The sequence below is a fragment of the Oxyura jamaicensis genome, chromosome 1 (genome assembly GCF_011077185.1).
Source record: "Oxyura jamaicensis isolate SHBP4307 breed ruddy duck chromosome 1, BPBGC_Ojam_1.0, whole genome shotgun sequence".
NCBI classification, from domain to species: domain Eukaryota; kingdom Metazoa; phylum Chordata; class Aves; order Anseriformes; family Anatidae; genus Oxyura; species Oxyura jamaicensis.
Window position 1 is genome coordinate 177,093,260 of NC_048893.1, and position 23,186 is coordinate 177,116,445.

A 23,186-nucleotide genomic window follows, 5' to 3' on the forward strand; every position below is an offset into this window, starting at 1 on the left:
TGTAACAATATGTTATCTTTCTCCTTTGATCCTTCTGTTTTGTCTCTTTTTCTCTGTTTTTCATTCATATATTTTTTTCTCCCTATGGCTTCTATTTCTTGATGTTACCACAGAAGAATCCGACTCTTCCATCTCTGTTCAAGTTCTCAGACTCTAACCACTGTTGGAAGGAAATGTGAAGAGAAAAAGTATCCCTGTATAGAAGAATAGAAGTGTAATATCCACCCTAAGGACTAGGCCATTTATATAGGAAAGCAAAGTCAGTGTCTTCAGAAGTTCTCCCATTTATAATTAAGAGTTTTTATTACCGAACACTCCAGAGACAGAGGGATTACATCAGTCAAAATGGGCGCTAGTGGAGCTTTTGACTAAAGACAATAGATTTAGCCTTCCTGGTTGCAGAGATAATGCGAGCTACAGGAGCGTAAGGATTTATAGTGTTGCATAGATTTATAGGTATCCTCAACAACAGCACATGGAGAAATGGATTCCTGTTACTCATGCCTCGTTTTGAAATCTGGTTGCCTTCACTTAACTATTAAAGTTGATGAAAACTAACCAGGAACTGGTTTGATCTGGACCTTTAAAAATCTGTTACAAAAGTAAAAATTAGTAATGCAGTTGCCTGCTTTAAGCTCAGTTAGTTCAAACCAGTTCCATCCCAGGCACTGCCGGACTGGGTATATTCTCAGTGTATTTCTTCAACCAGTGTCATTTAGTAAGTGTAAGATATAACTATATCCTTTTACTGCAATACGAAGATATACCATAGTATATTGTTTCTTATTTCTGCAGAGAACTGAGATGATTTTACAATGGCTGGCAACAGGCTCTATTAAATAAAATTGCAAAATCAAATTATGGTGGGCTTACCAGAATGATGCTATATTCCCAGAAGGTATTATTACAAAAAGAAGATGAATCAAAGTGTAAAAAATGAAAGAGGAAATTGGGCCCAAATCATGTAAAGCTCTTAGCCTGCAGCATCTGCCAGTGTTGCAAATTCTGGTGTTTTTTGTAGTGGTGAAACCCGAAGTGGCAGCTCCACGGGAAATAGAGGGAGTATCTGCTGCATATCTTACCTGCCCTGTGTCATGCTGCTAGAGATAAAAAGCAATTTGCTGCTGCCCACTGCAGCTGTGTGAAGAAAGAAAAAGTCAAGCTACATGCCACCTAGCAGTATTTGGCTGTGCAAAATGTGTTGGTGTAACTGCTCATCATCCAATTCCTCCTTTTAAAGGTTGGACTAGAAGAACTTGGACGTCTTTTCTAACCTAAATGATTCTCTGCTTCTATGCAAATGCTTGAATACAGGATAGAAAATTGTGGTGCTGAATCACAGAAAGCTGTGTTTGGAAGACTAAAATGGTCTGGTCTAAGCTGGAGGTAGTCCAGAGATGATCACCAGAGGTGGTCTGATCCAAGCTCCCCACTGAAAGCAGGGTCAGTTGTCACAGGTTGCTCAGGGCCATGTCTGACCACTCTCACAGTTAAAAGTAAAATTAAAAAAATAAAAATAAAAATCCTATGTTTAAACAGAATTTCCTGTATTTCATTTGAATCATCTGCCCAGAGCACATCAGTGGGCTCCAGTCCCTAATTCCCTAATTTGCTACCTCCATTGCATACTTTTGAATCAGTTTCTTGTTCTGCTATCATATTTGATGGCCCAACACCATCCACCCTCCTCGCCCCACTAACATCACAGTCTCATCTACAGGCGTCCACTCCTGCGTTAAGCACGGCATGGGGTTGCTGCTGCTGCTGCCTGGGAGCTGTGCCAGAGCTGTTGATACAGAACTTACATTGCTATTTGCACTTTTACCTTTCCAGAAGATGAGGTTAGGACACTGTTTCCATGGGGAGCTAATGTGTTGAGGATGGTCTTACTGCACGTGGTTATTTAGAAATGTAAGGATTAGAGGGGAAATATAAAAACCCTACAGCCCTTGAAGACACGTGCCCTTAAAGACACGATTAAAGATGGCCAGTGGCCAGAAACAGAAGACAGTAAAGAACTGAGGCAGAGTCACATGGAAGAACATGCACAAACATCTGTGTAGCTGTGCTTGAAACCAAATCCTGATTTTTGCATGTCAAGTATGCGCTGTTAACCACAAGCAAGCCCTTCCTCTTGTAAAGGTTGAAGTTCCTCTTTAAATGTCTTTAGCTTGGAGTAACCCATGCTTTGTGTTAAAGCCAGAGTTTTAGTCTTTGGGATCATTTAGCACACACCCAATTGTGTGTCCCGTGGTTGAATTGCTTCCTCCTGGCTCAGTGTTAGCTTGGGATTTCAGTAGTGAAGGGGTGTAAGCTTACCCTAAACAGTAACTGGATGAGAGCTATCAGAACTCTACTTTTGCTGCTCCTTATATCACCATTATAAGGTAATTTTCTGACCACATCTAGTCTGTTCTTTTTCCTCTCATGTAGATGCAGCAGATATAAACTGGACCAATTATACAGAAAAAAAGAAAAAAAAAAATCAGTATTAATGACAACCTGACCTTTTCTAGCTCCTGTTTTTAGCACACAGTCATAATCAAAACCACATAAGCAAATCTTTTTCTTTCTCATTACCAGACATAATTCAGAAGCACAGGGAAGCTTTGATAAACACCGAGCTATCGAGTACCACACAGTTCTAGTAAAAATTTAAAGAAAAGATCTCAGAGAAAGTTAAATTGGATTATGAGGTGATTTGGATTGTATTTCCCCGTGTGGAAGTGTTACTGCTGCTGTCCCAGAAAACCACAAGGAGCGAGGCAGCTGTTTAGTGGCTCTTTCACCCTGAGCAATGAGTTGCAGGAAAGATCTTGACACTCCCAAGTTCAGCTGCCTCAACGATGAAAATGATCTGAAAATTGTTGAGACATCTGTCTGAATGGTTAAAGCCCACAGAGGGAAGCTAAGAAAGTAAATCTGTCCCATAATAAATCTGTCAGGCAACTCCTGGTTCAGAGGCACCAGTTATGATAGAAGGGGAAAAGCCATCGGACTCGCTGAGTCAAATGGCAAAACACTTGTGAAGGCTGAAGCTATTGAGGCAATTTCTACTAAATGCTTGCTATGATGACAATGCCAGCAATCATTTTTGGCTGTGTTGCTGCAGTGCATTATTGTGGTATATTTTCTTTTATTTTAATTCCTTTAAATAAATAAATGAAATTATTATGCAGGTTCAGCGTGGAGTTAGTACATTTGCTAATTGATGCGTGTTGCATTCTAGAGCAGTAGATGCGCAACACCTGCCTTACTTTTGTTGATAAATAGTTGTTGTATTTTTTGATAAAGAGATTAGGGGAAAAAAAATCTTGTATCTGCAATTTTAAAAGATTCATAAAAACCAGTTTCCCTTTTCCACCAGCCGGTATGGATGGGGTTGGTCTTTTGAATGGCACACCCCTGTCAGCTGCAAGGATCCTGAGATTCAAAGCTGGTTTTGAACTGGTGAGTCTAAATGTCTCCTTTGTTCTGAAGCTGATATAGTTGATACTCTAGACAGGCACAAACGTGGAAATACCTGACCATGCCTCATGGCTTGATCCCATGGTTTATTTGGGATGCGTCTCTACTGTAGATGCTTTGTTGTGGCTCCTGCCTTCGCTCTGGCTGGGTTTCCCTGCCACCTCCTTGGGAGAGCAAGCTGATTAAAAGAAGTCTTCCTGAGAATTAACATTTTTGGCCAGATCCGTTCTCTGACTGCCACCAGAAGGAACAATCCTGATTATTCCTTTTCTGAGTCTTTCTTTCCAGTCTGTTCAGCAAGCTGTTTCAACTTGCATCTAGATGTGACACATGGGAAGTAGTGGAAACACTTAGCTGGGAATAGCAGGGGGAAGAGTGCCAGCAGTGAAGTCTTAAATTGTCTTAAGCCAATCATAAAATCACACTCTCAGTTAACTAGAGTACATTGTGTGAGGTATGGAGCTCACTGTTAGACCAAATTTGTCAGCTGCTCAAGTGTACAGTTTCTTGTGTTTTTTTTTTGTTTTTTTTTTTTTTCAAATGCCATGTTCTTTCTGTGCTTTTATAAAAACCATATTTTTTAGAATCTCAGCTTTATGTAGGAGTCAGATTTGAAGAAAATGCAATGCTTGCAGTTGAAGGACTTCAAACTATCTGTTGCTAGATGTAGTTTGAATGCTAACATGCCTAGTGTACAGTGTCTGATTTATCAGGGATTGCTGACGGGACTTTTACTGAATTACCACACCTTGCAACTCCAAACTCAGGTCTGAAACAAATACCAAAGATCAGTACCTGGGTTCTTGCCCGGTAAAACAATCCGTATCTTTATTTAGGAAGATTTTATGACAGAAAGGACTTACATCTTTGCAAAGCTTAAACTGTCTAACGTGGAATTCGGGAGTCATCTGCAATACTGCTCTCTCTGTGTTTCAGTGTCAGACCCTCTTCCCTCCCCACCCCCCTTAAAAAAGTGGGGCAACTTTTTTTCAGTTCTACATGCAATAGAAAATACCAATAAGAAAAATTAATGTAATAGCTGAGCATTTATAATTAGTACACTTTTCCTACATTTCTCCACTGGACTGAATTTAGCAGCAGCCTAGGCTGCTGTGTAGAGTCCTGTGCTTTGCCTTGGTGATGCAGCACCTGCAGCATCACTGAACTCACTGGGGCAAACCTAGTGAGCAGCAGCTAACCACTAAAATTGACTTCCCCCCCCGAGGGTTTTCTGCTTATTGTTTCTGATACGTACAGAATAACAATTGCCAGCTGTTTTCCACAGATCAGGAATGTTATTCAGGGTGTAAAAAAAAATTCACTTACTGTTTCTCATATGGATATCGGGTCTCCTGTGAGAATTAATCGATATGTGATGTTGCCATTTGAGCCCCTAGATGGGGAAATAGAGGTAGATCGTGGTTTTAGAGTGAAGACAGGTAAAGAAGATGCCAAATCACATGAATCCATTTTGTGGTATGGACACACATGCAGTGCAGACTGGGATAAGACTCCCAAGACGGCTCTTGAATTGTGGTGAACTCTGTGGGAGGGAAGAAGGGAAGTAAAAACAATCGGCTTCCAGGAGAATGCCCCTAAATTTCTAAAATAATACTTTATGCTAACCTTCCCCACTGTAGCTTACATAGCTTTTCAGTGAACATTTGCTCCAGGTATCAGGAGTACCTAAGTACAGGGCGAGCACCACAAGTTGGACTGCAAAGTACCCTTGGAAAAATTGGTTAGAAGGCCCTGGCACCCCATGATAGGTGGAAGAGCAAACAGGCAGGCCTGATTTAACAGTATTACCAATTTCTGCCATTTTACCACTAGTCTTGATGTAGTAGTGACTGTCCCAGAGATGTGTGAGCACATCAGCATTTTGAGGTTCTTGCTTTTCAGCAAGTTTGTAGCTGAACCTGTGGTGCTTGTGGAGAGCACTGAGATAAGACCTCAATTCTCCCCAGAGAGTAAGTACATGATAAGGATTTTTTCACCAAATTGAGACTCTAACGTTGCTGTTGCCAATGTAAAGTATGGTGTCAGCAGCATATTTTAGGGGAGGAGAACACCAGATTGCAAGGACATCAGCAGCATGAAGAGTAAGGAGCTGATGAAGCAGACCATAGCACTGGTGGAAAAAACCCTTATCTTGGCTATATGTGTGAGAGATTGCCAGTGGTTTCCTTGCTTGTAACTGGGGTCTGAAACCACCTACTGTGGGCTCCAACTGTTTGCCTGTGGGAAGATCCCATACACCTTAAACTTGGAACTGGGGGTCTTTCTTGCTGGGTGCTTAAATATACAGCTAAGCACAGCCTCTGTTTTGACATGCCTGCAGGGGACGCAGGATTATTCAGCTAGAAACACACTGTGGCACACCAGTCCCTTTCTTTTTAGCCTGTTTCTGAAGAGAAACACAACACAATTGTGCTATTTCTCTACAAATAGTACTTTTTTTCAGACCCTCGACTACATTCAGCAAATTTTGATAGAGAAATAAAGATCTCAGAGATGTTAACATCCCACGGGTTTTGTCAGAACTGGAAGAAAGGCAGAGGGACAAACTTTTGCCTGCAGGGATTAAAAAGGCTGCAGCATGAGTTGAAGTCATCTGTTTTCTCAACCTACAGCTGGACAGTCAGCTTGTAGACAACATAGACGTACCTTTATACCAGGTGTGAACTGCTTCTTGTCTACCAGGTAGTTAGGGGCTAAGTGAGAAGGCTGAAGCACTGGGAATGAGGAGTTGAGGGATTTAGGGACTGAGGGTAATACGTGTTCTTAAGGAGAGTTCAGCTTGGCACGATCAGTCAGCAGCTTGATTAAAGGAATCTTAGAAGTTGTTTTCAGAGGATGTAATCACATAGTTCAAGAGTATTTATTCTGTAGTGATCATCACAAAAGCATGTCTTGTTTGTTGACAAAGTGGTACAGCAAGATAAGCAACCAGAATGAGAGTGATCTTCAAGATAAGCACATTGGCCACCAACCTTTTCCTATGAGTTGCATAGCTAGGGAATCACAGAATTGTAGGGGTTGGAAGGGACCTTGAGAGATCATCGGGTCCAACCCCCCTGCCAAAGCAGATTCCTTAGAGCAAGCTGCCCAGGTAGATGTCCAGACGGGCCTTGAATATCTCCAGAGAAGGAGACTCCACAACCTCCCTGGGCAGCCTGTTCCAGTGCTCCGTCACCCTCACTGTGAAGAAGTTCTTTTGCATGTCGATGCAGAACTTCCTGAGTGCTTGGAGGGGTGAAGGAAGGAGAGTGAGATGGCCCCTATCAACAGCAGCTTAAGCTGAGCATGAAACAATGCTGTTAGGTAGGTCAGGGCTGATGGGGAGGCACTGGGTTTGTAACAGCAGGTGGGGAGTTCATTGGTTCTGTAATACAGCAGGAAGTTTCAGCAGCTGCTGCACCATCTAACAGCAAAGGTACCCCACGGTGAGATCTGCCATTGCCTTTGCTCAATCACTCAGTGCCTGTGTGGGCATCAAGTATCACTTTTTAATAAGATTCAGTCCTGCAGGTTTGGCTGCATGTTGTATACTAAGGGCAATGACATCTCAGAAGACTGTTCATATTAATGCGTCAGAAAGCTTTTTATCTCCATCAAGCAGATAACAGGCTTCATTCTCCAGCTTTGGTTTTCCTCGATACCTTTTATTGAGCCCTAGAGCAACTAGATAAAAGCACAAAGAGCCTAACATTATGTGCCTGTCTGGAGGAGCTGATTGACCATTTTGCCTTGCTTGTCAGTGTGCAGGTCTGCTATGCATTTCCCATACTACCTTAGCAAGGATGGAGCAGTGAGCATCCCAGCACCATTACCTCCGTTAGAGAACATTCAACTGCAGCTCCACGGGAAAATGCTGCTCTGATGGGAGTGTGAAAGAGGTTTCTCTTCTTGTCACAGTGCCGTGCAGAATATCCCCTTTCTTATTGCTTCTGAGCATCCTTCGTGGGTTTGAGGTAGTGTGCTAAGCAGGGCATGCTGAGAAACACATTATGCTGCAGTCCTGCTTTTGCCAGATGACATTAAACAGTGGGAAGAGAGAATGGAGGAGCTGGTGAATGTCACAGCCTGCCTGTTCAAAAGATTATTGATGCTGCATAATTCATCAAAGCATGACCTAGCAGTGGGTTCTGCTGCCAGAGGTGGCCAGTAACCACTTCTGTTGTAGCTGCCCACAGAATAATGCTCCTTGTTTATGAAAACAGCCTCTGTCTGCCCTAGAACCTTTCAGTTAACACACCTAAAAGGGTCAGTCTTGTGTTAGAATCAAATGAAATGTGAAGGTCCTGCTCAGTGAGACATGGTACCATTTCAACATCTATTTGCGTTTTGGAATGGAATTGAAATAGGGAAATATTGAAATTATCTGTGCAACAAAAATCCCAGGAAGATTCAATTAGGAAATATTATAGTGGTTTGCTTGTCTTTTTTTTTTTTTCCTGACATTATTTATAAGAGATGTTGTGTTTTTTTGTTTGTTTGTTTTTTACATTCCCAGAGTTAGAATATTTTTATTTATTAGCAATGAACAAAATATGCTGATCCATAATGTTCAGTTTTGAGTTCTTTCATTACCTTCTACTAGCAATTATTTCTTGGTAATGAAGTACTGTTTGATGGGTGCTGCAATTCTGGAGCTCAGCATGTTTGTTCTGATCCTCTCTGACTGCCTCATTTACCTCTCCTGTAGTGCTTCACAGCATCAGAATTCAGCCTGGAATGTTACTGACGTAGTGATGAAGGGATCCAGTCTATAAGGCTGTAAGAGGCTCAGACTTTGGTTTCCATGAAGTGGTATGCCATAGGACAGAAATGCAAGTTTGTGTTTTAGTGATCAAATTCATGACACAAAGTTCCAGCTCAGCTCAAAAATGTATGTCAAATATTTATAGGCTGAGTTCCTCCTCAGTTTCCTTGATAAAAAACTGAAAATGTAGATGCATAGAGGATTGAAAATACCTCCCTCGGTTTACAAATGCACTTTCCTGTGCAGAAACTGGGGCTGGGATCCAGTCTGACTAAAATCTCTGTTTGCCACAGTCTCCATCTTAGCTCACATACCTTCCAGGTTTGCCTAACCCTGTAGGTAACTCTTCATGAAGTATCTCCTGGTGAGTGTGAGGGGTCTTTAGGTCCCTATCTTGATTCACTAAGGCAGGTGTAGGAGAGATGTTCTGGGAAGGCAGGTGCTCATCTCCCTCCTAGGCTCTGCTACAGGTCGGATTTGGGCAGTTAATGGAATTCCAGCCAAGGAAGGTGAAGCCAGGAAAACCAGATGTCATCCAGGCTGCCAATGGTGGTGACTTCTGAAATGAAGAAGTGTTTGGAGCACTACCCCTGTCTTCCTGCAGGACCTCTTCAGGGGGGTTGCAATCTGGGCCTTCTTGTAAAAGAGGGACCAGGCTGCTGGCTGAGCCTGATAACCACAGCAGCCTTTCTGCTACAGGAGTCCTAGTGCCGAAACTCAAATGCAAGAGGGAGATTTCTCTAACCTAGCAGTATCCAGCTGGCATGAGGAAACCTCTGCCCATTCCTTCGAGGGATATATTGCATCTCATGTATTTAAAAGCGAAATGTATGTGTATTCCAGGGAGAAGGAGCTGCAGCTCCAGTCAGGCGTACTCCCACCTGAGCCTAGCTTCTGAGCTGCTGGGTACTGACCTGAAGTTACAGCTGCTCATACAGCTTTGGCACCATGAGCCCTACATTCCTCATCAGCTTCTACAAGGACGGTGTTACCCAGATACCGGACTCTGAACTTCATGGCACCTCCCAGCCACTGTCCCCCCACCCACCACCCTCAACCCATGGCTTCCCACCTTGCCCATTTGTGTCACTAAACGGCCAGTGCTGACAGAGACCTGTCCTGTCTGTCCCCAGGACAAGGCAGCTTGAATTTCAGTGAAGCGCCTGGCACAGACTTGACAGCACCCACTGTTTTCTGTCAGGATGTCTTTTCCTGATGAAAAGATCCCGATTTCTGGGCAGGGAAAGAAGGGGAAGAAGAGCCACAGGATGAGACTGCCATACTGCTTTGCTGGACTTCCTTTTTTCTCTGCTCAGCAGTATTGCATCCGCAACAAAATAAAAACAACACATAACAGCCCATCACAAGTTCAGTCATAAAATACCAGGCCACCTTCTGCTGCCAGCTTTAGGACATCAAGTGTGAGAGCCCCTCAGCATTTGGGCTGTTTGCTAACAGCTTTAACCTCTCCTGGTGGCAATGCTACCTAGCAGATGAGTAAAAAGTCTGGGATTGTGAAATGCTCTTTCAACCTTGATAGCAATTACCTCTTAGCACTGTTGGTGCTTTGCTAAGTCAAAAAGAATTAATCCCCTTCTGTCACAGGGGGAAAAATGTCGTAGCTGGGAGAACTGCAGAGCTTATTTCCAAATAGATGTCTCAGCATTTTGATATTTTCCATGGGATTAACCACTAACACAGAAGGGCTAATACATATGCAGAGCTTTCATTTGCTTCTGTGACAATTTGCCGGAGGGCGAATTGAACTGTGTCATGAGAAATGGTGCCATTTCTCCCCTTTCCCTGTGAGTGGAAGCAAAAAGCCTTGTTAGTAACACAGAAACAATTTGCAGCTTACCATCAGCTCAGGGGAAGTTTATCTCAGCTCCTTACCTCTCATTTCTGATTCTCTTCAATTTCTGGTTTTCTTATCAAAACAGAAAGGGCTGCCATTTTACAAGCACAGAAGCCACGTAATGAAAGGTGTGAAAGTGGCACCCGTACTGCACTAAAAGCATCCTTGCTAACAAAAAAATAGATACTGAAGCTCTTTCTGTACTGATTTGTTACACTTTTCCACTTTCAGCATAGTTAGCTGCTTCTAGTTAAGGGAAAAAAAAAGAAAAAAAAAAAAGAGGAAAAAAAAAGGTGATTTTCACTGTTATATATATAACTCTAACTGCTAATTATGGTTTTGTGCAGTGCTTTGGTGGTCTTCTGAGGCTGGCTCTCCGAGCATCTGGTGCTGATGGGCACAGGCAGCAGAATACTAATACTGGTGCTGGCTGCAAAATGAAAAATGCTTTAGCCCATTCAGTGTCCAGGCACCACGCTGAGCAACAGGAGGGCAGAAAAGCCACGCTCAGGGAATTTTTTTTCTTCGATTCAGAGTAAGAAGCCCGCAGCAACGATGGCTCTTTGCTTCGCATTGTTGTGCCCAGGCTTCTTTCAAAGCTGCAGTCATTTATATGCATAAATATCAAGCCTGTCGCTTGTTGCATGCTCTGATAGCATTTGTGTGACAAAGGAAACGGAGGGAGAAAAGAACTGAACATCTCTTCCAGTCCTAAAAAATGTATGGCTGCGTAGCTATGGCAATTATTTTCTTTCTGGTTTTATATGTCCTCTGTAATTTGTTTGCTTTCCTGTCCTGCTGTCCCATGCAGAAGGCTATGACAGGGCCTCCCCCCACACACCCTTTGTCTTTCTCCCACACTGTGACTGTCCACAGGGGATATCTCCAAGAACTACCTACCAGTAACAATTGTCACAGCGGAGCCTCTTGCTGTTTACTGACACAGATTTTTTCTTTTGCTTCAATTTTCTTCCATTAACCATCTGACAAAGTCACTCTGCATCACCCATTTCACGCAGAGATACAAGAACTCCACAATGGTTATGTTTTTTTTATAATTTCCTTGGGTTTTCTGTATCTCCCCTGGGCAAAATGCTTGTTATTTGTTTGCCCTATAACTCTGCATCTTCTAAACTGAGGCTGATGGCATGCTTACTGGACATCTCTGGAGAGCTGCACATTTGCATCTAACTTTCCTCTGTGTCTTGCAGCTATCCTGTATTAAAAGACATCTAAAACACGCTACTTGTATAGTGCTGCTTTTCCATTAAAGCAATTGCTGAAGTATCACAGGAATGTTGTTCTGATGCCAGGATGGAGGAGGGAGAGGTTCATACAATTGCCAATAGGAGGGGAAATGGGCTGTGAGACAATCCCTCTATTAAATGTGGTCTGCACAATGAAAAGCTTGGGAAGCCTTTCTAAGTCTTCACACACTTCGGCTTTGTGCCCAGGCCTGGGGTCTCAGACATGTAGGTAGTTTCAGAACACCACATAGAGGGAACCATTTCAGCAAAAATCTCCAGATTACCTGCATGATTTATTAAACTGTCTTGGATCTCTGTTTACATGCTTCTCTCTTGGCATGCAGCTCCAGCAGAACAGAAGTGATAATTCTACCCCTGCCCTCCATCCAGCCATTGCTCTGCTGCTGAGCTGTCAAAGAGGTTTTAGGGACAACAGCACACACAGCCCCTTTGAATGCTCCCAAGGCAAAATAGGGATTTCTTTTTTTTCCCTTGAATAAGTGTAACTTTTTGTGCTTCCTGCTTTTACCAGTCGTCCCTAATCTTATAAAAACCTTGAAGCAGTAGTATGGTAGTTATGATTGTCTAAGGACATAAACAGTGCAGGATCTGTAGGGAGAATTAATACCTTCTCCTGGAGAAGGGCTTGTCTGCCTGAAGACTCCTCTGTTTTTGTTTTTGTTTTTGTTTTTTCCCAGCTGTACCAATTGGTCTAACAAAAGATATTGCCTCTCCCTCTAAACTTTGCCTTATTTATTAACACAGCTGCCTTCAGGACATAGAACAGTTTAACTTGGTGGAAAACTCCAGTGTCAAGGTGACAGAGTGGAGTTCAGCAGTGCAATTTCCATGCCCCGAGCCAAGTGGCAAATTAAAACAAGACGGGATGAACACTGTCCACTCCAATCATTCTGCACATCATTAGTGTCCTTTCCACCCCAATTCTACGTCAATATTTTGTCTTTCTTACCTCTTAGCTGTAGGAGGCAGCTCTTTTCTAACACAGAAATTCACAATGGATAATGTCCTTTGGGTCCTATCTCAGTAGAAACAGCAACTGTTATGGCATGCTTGATGAAACTTCTCTGTCTTCTGATTACTTTCTTGGTTGCTTTATGTCTGCACATTATTTTTGCTTTATTGTAGGTGAGCCTGAGAGAGGTGAAAAAAAGCCCAGTGTGACTGAGTAGACTGTTTCTTCATCAAGGAAATTAGTAAGTTCAAAATCTTAAAGGATGTTTTTCTTTTTACACTCCCAGGTGAACTTTCTGTGGAAGACATACAGGACCCATTCCTCGTTAGTGTACATATTATCACCGACCCAGGTGAATCCAAGACTCTTCAGCAAGCCATCGATAAGCTCCTAGCCTGGATCCACCCGGACCTCCAGCTGTTTCGAGTCTCAGAAAGACGTGTGTCCAAGAAGCGCAGGAAGCCAGGTAAGGCTGGCGTTCCTCAGCCAGCCCTTGCCGTCATTCTGTTCCTGCAGGAGGAATATGGAGAGGAGCCCATCTTGCAGCTCCACGAAACCTTTCAGCGGCCACCTTGGCATTACCACCACACAGAGCGCGTGCACGGGAAGTTCCTCCCTTACATGCCGTGCAGCCAGGACTTTTACACCTTGGCTGCCGAGACCCCTCTGTGGGCCATTCGCCCGGTGCACTATGGGAAGGAAATTATCCGCTTCACGATATACTGCAGGAACGAAAACTACACCGACATTTTGAAGTTGTACGAGTTAATACTGAAAAGACCGGTATGTCAGAAAAAAGCAGACTTCTGTGTTTTTCCTGTCTATTCCAACATGGAAATAGACATTCAGTTTTCTTTAAAAAAACTTCCAAAGGGCCAAATGCCAGTGCCAACTGAGTCAGCGGTGTTGGAATTCAGAGTGAAAGATGTTGGACAGCTCATTCCTCTCTTGCCCAATCCTTGCAGCCCAATCAGCGAAGGCAGGTGGCAAACCGAAGACCACGATGGAAATAGGATCCTCTTGCAGGTAAGTCCAGTACGCCAGGAAACAGAAGCACATTTATTGACTTTAACAGCAACCAGCAGAGGAGGCTTTTCTATTTCTCTACTCTAGGTGAAAGAGGAAGGACCTTACTGCTAAAGAACCCAAAACCCCTTACTGTGTGTGTAACTACTCAGGAAGGCAGTTGAGATGCTATCCAGGTATCATACAACCTCAGGTTACGCAAAGAATGATTTGAGATGAGGTGGCTATTTAAAAGAACGAGGGGAGAGGGAAGTACGAGCCCAAGTGGAGAAATGTGGCTGATTGGTGCAGTTTTATAGGAAATATGGGCACAGAACTGACAGTTTTATAAAATAGCTCTCAGTTACGAGATTTTTATGGGATTCAAGCAGAATCCCTGATAGTACACATTATTTTCTAGAATCAGTTTGAAAAAACAAGGTGACAGGCTGTACCTCTGTTTTTCACAGTGATTATCAGGATGGAGGTGGAGGAAAGGAGGTGAAGGAAAATAAATGCAGCCTGGGAGATATATTCCCACAGTCTGTCCTCTCAAACTAATCTCAAGTCCTCATAACCAAGTCCAAAAAGATAAATTATTTGTTAGGACATCTGTAGGCGTGATATCTGGGCAGTGCCTCAGCATGCACTACATCCAAGGGAGTTGAGCAGGACAACAAGCAGCAAGCTTTCAATAGCTCCCTGCTCTGCAAAGGGATATGTCTGGCAATGCAGAACGAGGTTCATGTGCATTCCTTCACTGCAGGAGGTTCACGTGCATTCCTTCACTTCCTTTATTGCTGCTCAGCGTGTGAAACAAGGAGTGCAGACCCTCACCTTTAGAAGACTGATGTTCAGATTCTGAAGTAGGGTATTATTATTTTTTCTTGGAATGCATTTCATTCATGAGCTCAGCTTCCCCACCCTTCTGCCAAGGTAGCCACCAGTTTGTCAGGATTACTGACTGCAGTGTAGGCATATCTGTGTTAGGCTGAGATAACTTGTAAACATAAGCATTCAAGAGCCACCGCAATACCTTTAGACAGCACTCACTTTAATCTATATTCCTTTTCCCCCAGTGCTTTTTCTGTATGTGTCTGTGTGATTTTTTTATGTGATATAACTTTGATTTATGAGATCTTTGCACTGGTTTCAAGTAAATTGAATGGAAAGAAAAAAATAAAAGAAAACAAACAGACCTTGTAAATAAGGCTTTCAATTTCCAAGCAGCAAATTTGCAGAAATAACAGGCACTGGGCAGTACAGAGTTAAAGTGAGATTGCCGTACAACATGCTGAGGTAAGCTTTGCAAAGTTAAAACAAGATTTTTATCATGTGCACAAAAGAGAAGAATGAAAGCCTGTTAGGTATGGCCTCCAAATGTGATTGATTTTCCTTTCTGTTTTCAGTGAGGGTGGTGATGCTGAACATGAGAGCAAAGTGGCAAATTGGACTGAGGTTACAGAACTGGATATTATCACATAGAATCATATAATCATCTAGGTTGGAAGAGACCTTCTGGAAGTGGCAAAAAATATAAGTAAGGTGGAGAGAAAACAGACTTTGTGTCTAACATGAAATTGTAGTCGTGAAGTCTAGGCCCTGGTATGCAGGTCTTAATAATTTTATACAATCAGAATTAGAATCAGGAAAATGTCCTGTTTGTGCTCAGACAACTACAAATCAGTGTGCAACCTGCCCAAGACAAGGGAAATGCAATCTCCAGTGTGCTTCAGAGTTGATATTACCTAAGGAGCATGGGCAGTGCTTGCACCATTGCTCAGGGTACCGAGGGTCCCACCTGTGCTCAGTCCTGGCCTCCAGAAAGGTGAATTTGGAGAGGTGCAGGTGCAGGGAAGGGCTCCCAGCAAGTGCAGGAGAACAGAGACTGCCCTTACCAATGGAAAATGAAGGAGCGGAGCCATGGGAGCCTAGCCAAGGTCAGCCTGAGGGGAGCTCTGACTCTGCTCTGGAAATACATCAGAACCTCAACAGGAGGAGTGGGGAAAGGCAATTTCACCTACATGATTCTTCTGGCACAGGAACAAAAAGCTGCCAATAAATGGATTTAAGTTGGCAGTTGTTCATATTGATGGCCAGCCATCCAGGGGGTGCAAACAGGTTAATACCTTAATTTGAGTCAGGGTGCTCAGTTAAGGAAAATGAATTATATGATGGGGCATGGGTTATAGAAAGCATTTGATTTGGTGATCCAGGGACTCCTTATATTCTTCAAACTCGTTCTGAGTTAAAAACAAATTATAGTGTCTACACTTTAAAGCAGGGTACAGGACTACCTTTTGACTTCTCATAAAATAGTGCTTTTAACAACATTATCAATGCCACAGAATTAGTAACAACTTTCACCTCTTTGCAATTATGCAAATCCAAAGAATGACTTGATCATATTTTTCAGCCTGCACATCAGGGGTGCTTAGCAATCATTGGCGGTTTTTATTTACTGCATATTAATACTGTACTTTCTACAGTGTGAAGTTACTAACTATACCCAAAATGGTTGATTTACGTCCTTGTTAATAACAGGCAGTGATTAATGTTTGAAATTGGAAGATACTTCCATGATCAGACTAAGAAAATGTGACCTCTGTGTTTTTCCTTGTGTGCTTACAGGGACTGGGATACTTGCCAGCCAGGTTGATCCATGTTCTTCAAAATTACATTTTGCAAATGGAACTATCAAGGGGCACAGATAAAGTCAGTGCAAGAGAAAACAAAGTTATTCATGGGCAGGACAAGTCTGTTCAATATCATAGACCTCATTCCTTCATTTGCTTGGAAGCTGTTCAAAATTATTTTGTCACAGTAATTTTTCCATGGTGGCAAGTTAGCTTTGGGGTGCACCTCTGTGCCAACCAAGGTGAAGTGGCAAGAAAGACTTAAGAGCATGTCCACACCCAATGGGAAGACACTCATGCTGCTTCACCACTGCTAAGCTCAGAAGCAGGAGATGTGGGGGCACTTGTAAGAGCAGCAGGAAGAATATATCAATATTGTAGCTAAGAATATACCATATCTTGGTATACTAAACATACTGCTAGTTTTATAGGTCTTGCCCAAATTTCTGGTTGCCTCTGGACATAACCCCCACAGAGTGCTAATGAACCTGCATGCCTGCATGCCATGATCCTGTAATAACCAGTTTCTTGCTGAAATCCCTCCCCCTCTACCATCTCCAGTACCAAGAAGCAGACAATATTACCAAAAAGCCAAGATAAATAAAAATCCCAAGAAATGTCCAGTTTGCTACAAGTCTTCGCTAATCCTTCCTGAAGCAATGTAGTCAGATCTGGCATTGTAAGGCTATTTATTATGCTGATGACCCTATATTGTTTATGGAGTGGCTATTTTCTACCTACTGTTGCTTCACAGAACATCATTGAAATAATAGTGCAAAAGTTAACTGATTGTAGCTTTTAATTAGAGGGATTTTTTAGCCAATTTGCTGAGGCAATCAACCAATGTTTTTCTTACCTATACTGGGCAACTATAATCTTGAGTTCAGAAGTGATATAATCATATTCAGGAAACCTGCTTTATTAACTGAAGCCTTGGTTCTGAGAAAACATTGCGTGTGGACCCAACCATTACATCTCATTAACCTGCTGTTGTGTAACCTGCAAGCTCAGATCTCTGCTACCTTGGAAATTTCTCCATCACTCATCACAATGTACAAAATGACTATTATACATCTGTGGTTGACCAAAATTCATCCCCTAATGGCTTCATGAGGTCAACTGCAGTCATTTATGTACAAGATTGCTATGTTATTGTTGCACATGTCCTTGGAGTTGCCAGGAGTCAGTCTGGGTGTGCAGATGGATGCCACCTGCGTTTTGTGAGAGGCATTTGCAGTGCAAAATTCCTGAAAATGAAAAACAGCATGAAGGTTACAAGCCTACACAGACATCAGCGAATATGTTATACAGAAAAGGGATTCAAAAGCTTATAGCCGAAAACCTCTATGTTTATTCAGTGTAGGATATACAGGTGTCTGTGAGGCTCACGATCTCATTACTTCATCCCGTTTTGTCTGGGGCCATGAGGAGAATAAAAGTGCCTTTGTTTTCCTCAGGTTGCTTCAAACATGTACATGTCTTCATGAAAAGCGTTGTTGTAGTCAAACTTCGTAGTCAAGATAGATGAATGCAGAAATGAGGGAGAGATTTTTCCGTGATCCACAAATTCTGAAACGTATGTTATGCTGAGGGAAGGGAGCAGAGGCAGTGAAGTAGTGCCGTCATGCAGAACACTAGTGCTTAACCGTAACTGAGGCCAGGAACTAGGACAAGAGGACTCAGAAAATGCAGAAAATACCCTGTGTTAGATACATGGGCAGCAGGGACGAGCATTATTGAGCAGCTAAGGGTCAAACCTTTTACCAGATCTGAGGTTAGGACAAAGCTCTTCCTTTTATTCTCCCAGCCCCAGATGAGACTAAAGGAAACATTTTACTATCCACTGCAGCATGTACAATGGTTTGCATCTCAAGCCTGTCTTGGCCAAGGAGAGACAAATCTTGGAGGCTCAGGGTCCACCTCTGTTTCTGTTCAGAGGTTCAGGACACAGATCAGTGTGATCATAGTGAAATTTACTTCAGGTGACCTTCTAAACCCTGCCAGACCTCATGTGGGTCTGCATTTCCTCTTTCCAACACAAAGCAGTATTAATCCTCCTTCCCTTAATTTACACTTCAGGTGCCTTGGTGCTCATTCAACATTCATATGATCTTGAAAAAACATATAAATAATCTAGGAACATTAATCAATTACTTCCTTTTAAGGGCCTTGGGCTTTGTGGCATCTCTGTCTTACAGAGACAGAAGCATACAGCATTTAGTTTTTTTAACTTCAGAAATCTGAAATGGTTTTGTCCACTTGAAGTGTCAGCAGGTTCAGTAAAGAAATGGGTTAATGATTTTTAAAATGATAAACACAAGGCCAAAATGGATGATGTAGATGTATCTGTGTAGTCTTACATTCTGTTAAATTATCTAGTCCTTGTTACTCAAAGGCATCACTGACTACAAAATCTGGGAAATAAAGGAAAGAAAGCACTCTCACAAATGCAGTCTTGTGTCACTACAGTTAAGCATATGTAAAAGAGAGAAAGAGAAGCAAGTAAACCAGGAAGCAGAGCAGGGGAAGAGGAAAGACAAAAACAGGAAAGAGGGGGCACTTTGGAAGATAACTCTTTGACCTACAAGAAGGAAAATGGAGGTGAGTAAAGAGCTTCAAGCTTGCTTAAATTGATAGTGCAGATAGAGCAAACCCCGACACAAAGAATGAAGGCAAGAAAAGCATAAAGGGCAAACAAGGATGTATAAACTCAACTTTGCAAAAATTTCTTTTGGGGCAAAAATTGACTCAGGTCAGGTGCCTTAATCTGAATTAAATAATATGTAAATCGAATGCTGGCCTACTGTGTTCAAAATCTTACACTTTTTTTTTTTCATTTCCTTTTAGTGCCTTAGGTGTTTGTTTCTTCTTAGTGCTAATTATTGTTTTTGGTGGGGCACAGCTGAATCGGTCACTAATTCAAATGGGAGGTGATTTTTCAGTATTTTCCTTCACCCCAAGGTACTTTTTTCTCTGTCTTCTCCATTAATGCAGTTATCTTTCATGGCATGGCAAGATCTCTGATAGCTCCATACATCCAGCAAAATCTCTTGACAGGGAATATCTGGTGTTACAAAACACCCAACCATTTTAGTTTTGTAAACACATTATGTGCCACTTCTCAAATATGTTCAATTCAATTTTAAATTGCATTTGTGGATTTTGCCTTTTGATATTCTGCGTTCTGAATACATTGTATCTTACAAATAAGACTTTTTAATGGTGATGTTAAGACTAGCCTTTGCCACATTTTATCCAGTTGATTTTTTTTAACTTTATTTTATATCTGTATCAGTCCCACTGGTTTAAATACCTGTAAACAAACACCATTGTGCTCCTGTTGAGCAAGGCTGGCAAAATCTGAGTTTGCAATGCAAGTACTGAGTTTCTTATTGCAGTACTGACCGTTTGGTTATAATCTTTCTCTCAAAAAGCAGATAACTTAAAATAGACCACAGGAATGTTTATGGATTTTTCTTGTCCGGTATGGGCAGCCCACATGAAGTTGAAAGTACCCCTCTGTTCGCCCCAGGTTGTTTGTTGCATTCCTGGATATTTGTCATGAAATTCTTCTGCAACCTATTGTAATGAACAGAGACTCTAAATCCTTCCTGGCTTCACAGAGATTTGTGCAGAGATTACAAATGAGTAGCAGATTAGCACTAGATGAAAAAACCCGTTCTGTTAGAGAGCTAATCGATTGAATCCTCAGCCGGTTTTGATACACGTATTTGTGGCAGGGCTTGGCAGATCTCCCCCTGTATTTCGAGTCCTTACCAAAACCGACTCTCCCGGTGTGGTGGAAGCTGTGTTGGTGACACATCCATTTAGATAGAGCCTTTGTTGTCTCAGGTGCTGCTCCCCTGACCAACATCTCCACCATGCTGGCTCCTGATGCAGGCAGCTGGGTCGGGCTGTGGTGAGGTAGCAGGCAATGCAGAAAGCAAGTGATGAGAAGGCTGCAGAGACTTAAACAAAAAAAAAAGAATTCATTAAAAATACAGCCTATGGGACTTCAAAGCCAAAGGAAGAGTTGAAGAGCAGGGAGAAGGCTGAAGAGCACTTGAATACGCATGACACATAAGTAGGTCTTGCTGTTTCCAGTCCCACAAAGCCCAAAGGGCAGCAGAAGGTGAGTATCTCCCACTCCCAGGGCCTTGTTTTTCCTGTGAACACAAGGAAATCTAGTTTAGTTGTTAAGTTTTCTGAATCTGTCATGCGCTATACAGCCAAAATAAAGAGGATCCATCACATGAACATCCATATACAGTGCTGGGGTGATAGGAAGGAGTACGGTCAATGGACTTGGTGCAGGGCTAGGAGCTAGTTTTGCCTGAGTTTGAGTCCTTGTTAGATCATCGAATCCCCTCTGTGATCTCTGACAAGCCACAGAATGTAGATATAGAAAAGTCTTATTAGTCCACATAATCCGGTTCCCTACAATACAGGATTACTCTGTAATCTTTTTTACTGGTATTTCATGAGATGGAGCTCTACCCACAGTATGTGTAAATATTAGAAACAGCTCAAAACAGCTATTCTTGTGTTTGTGTTTTACTCTCAAATTGGTTAAGACTAATTGGTTTCCTAATGTCCAGTCTGAGCCTCCCCTGGTGCAGCTCTGTGCCATTCCCATGTGTCCTGCCATGGCTTCCCAGGGAGAAGAGAGCAGCGCCTCCCTTCCCTCCTCAGGACATTGTAGAAAGCAGTGAGGTGTATTTTTTGACAATAAATAAGAATAACAAAGTATTACCATTGTTTAAATACATGAGACTCTTACTGGTGTGCAGAATACCTCCTGCGCACACCAGATCAAAATGAACACATGTGAGTTGTCTCTGCAGGATGGTGTATAATTGTAGATGTTTTTCTGTGGGCTACAGTCTGTGTTCTCATTGTAGTCAGTGTACATGCTCAAAGGGTATGTACTCACTACAGCCCAAGGATCTACAGAGCAATTCAGCTAACCCAGTGCAGCAATCTCCTTTGGGGAAAACTGAATTGCTCCCCAGGTGTCACTGACTGTGCTAATTAAATCCTACTTGTGATTTCTGTGGGCTGTGTTTTACATATACAGACAGATGGTATGGTCTGCTCAAGGTAAAGCCAAGGCTTCCATACTGCCCACTGCCCCTGTACAAGTGTCAGGTCTGTCCCCAAAAACCTTGTTTCCGTGAACTTTTGTCTGAGTGGTTACCAGTGCTTGTGTTCCCACAGACCTTACCCTTTCACAAACAAGAAGACTGCACTTAGTGCATCCCTGGTTTCTCTAGATGCCTAATCTGCTCTATTATCAGCAAAGTCTGCCAAAACACAAAGATGGCATGGAAACAAACCAAGATCAGGCAGTCCATGATCTTTCCTCTGAGAGGCAGGAGAAATATGAGGTAATTCTGTTGATTCATCAAGAGTAGTGACTGATTCCATGCAGTGTATCTGATACCAGAGCTACTGCTCAGAAAAAAAAAGGAGCACCCTTGGTTAGCGCAACCAGCAATACACTGAGGAGTGCTTTCTTCTACAAATTCATCTGAATGGGATGATCTCTTTTGTACTTTCAGGATATCTCTTTATTATTTCTGGGTTACCCAGAAGTGTCTTCAGCTAAGAAACAATTGGTATTTTCTTCATAGACACAAGTCTTTTATCTTGTTGAGTGAGTTCTTAAATGAATTAACTCACCAATTGCATAAATAAAACAGTGTTGCATATAGACATCGAACATGACTTCTGGTAATGTTTGTTGACAATTTATCTCATTTTATTTGATATTTTTGCACTATTGATTCCTTATCAGTTTATCAAACTGTTGCAGTCTTGTATTCATGAATTAATTTAATTCCTTATGGCATTAAAGAAAATTTATTTTATTACACAGAAATAGGTTATGGATTAACATACCTCCTTATGGATACATTGCAATGTATATATTCAGCTATGATGCCTAAGTGAATTCCTAGGGATTGGCTGTCTTATAAATCACCTCTAGCTAGGCAATCACAAGCAAGCAAAAATTTTTTACAGATGTGAAAAATCTTTTTTTTTTTTTTTTTTTTTTTTTTTTTCCCCTGTAAAATCACTTCAATAAAAAAGAGAAGATGGTTGTGACAGATCTGGGTCACTAAGACAATGCAGTGTGCACTAGCGAGATGTTAGAAGCAACAATGTATGGAGTTCTTTTAGAGAAAGAGTATACAAAAAGACTTCCTTGGCTGCCATGTCTCATCCCTTTCTATCATGCAATGTAATCTATTCTGTAAAACAATCAAGCTCCATCTTTATCCATTACTTGCCCAGAAGGCTCTTCTACTTCTGTTGTGATTAGAAACCTGATATTAGTTTGTAGTACATATTTCTTAATGGATAGTAGGGATAGTTCATCTTTTTTTTTTTTTTTATGGCTCCATCTTTTTTAATTAATTTTTTTTTTTTTTTCATATAGGGGTGATTTAAGTCATGTGAAGCATTCCAGCTGAGGCCTTACCAGTGTTGTATGCAGTGTATTAATACTTTTTTAACTAACTTGAGACAGCCCAGAATCATGTTTCTCACAGCCTTGTCACTTTAATAGCATATAGTGGCCAAGATCCTTAATTCTTTCTCGTCTGCTGTTTTTGACTGACAAGTCCCATAGCTGAGATTATTGTTTAGTCTCAAGGGTATGTTCTTCTACTTTTTCCCATTAGTTCCTCACCCTTTTGGAATGGAAATCTGATGTTTTGAATTATGTGAAAAATTCTAGTAAGAAGAATCTAAATTGAAATTTTAAAAATGCAGACTTCTAAAAGCCTTGCTTAGCTAAGTGGGATGATGAAAAATGTTATGATTGCTCTGACACTAGGGGCTCAGTTTAATTATCTGAAAGAGTGTCTAACCCCATAGGAAGGCCTCCTGACCTCCAGCTGCTTCTTGAGGACATTGGCTCTCCATTTCTAACAGCTGCTATCCTTGTACAAATGCTCAAATATCTGGCAGGTAGACAACTGAATCCAGCTCAAGGGGTGAGATTCAGGCCTAGATTCAAATCATAAACATCAGGGCTCTTCACTCCAGGAGTCCAAAGCAAATTAGGTGTCTAAAGGAAACACAGTGACCTGATCCAGTGGGTGGTGTCCCTGCCCATGGCAGGGGAGTTGGAACTAGATGATCTTTAAGGTCCCTTCCAACCCAAACCATTCTGTGATTCTATGATTCTATGATAAAGCTATCCCTAGTGTCCTTAGGAGATTGTTTACAA

The 23,186-nt window shown here is 41.9% G+C and overlaps 1 protein-coding gene across 5 annotated transcripts in view; it reads left to right on the forward strand.

Moving 5' to 3' along the window:
* The window catches only part of LOC118165428 (protein FAM124A-like), an 81,095-nt gene that overhangs the window by 15,210 nt on the left and 42,699 nt on the right, over nt 1-23,186 (forward strand). For 4 of the 5 annotated variants that reach the window (XM_035323424.1, XM_035323434.1, XM_035323443.1 and 1 more), the window contains one exon: nt 12,595-13,334. In XM_035323424.1, the coding sequence (XP_035179315.1) occupies nt 12,595-13,334 (740 nt within the window). Of the gene's footprint in view, nt 1-12,594; nt 13,335-23,186 lie in introns of those variants that run through there. The other variant, XM_035323452.1, reaches the window with a different exon arrangement.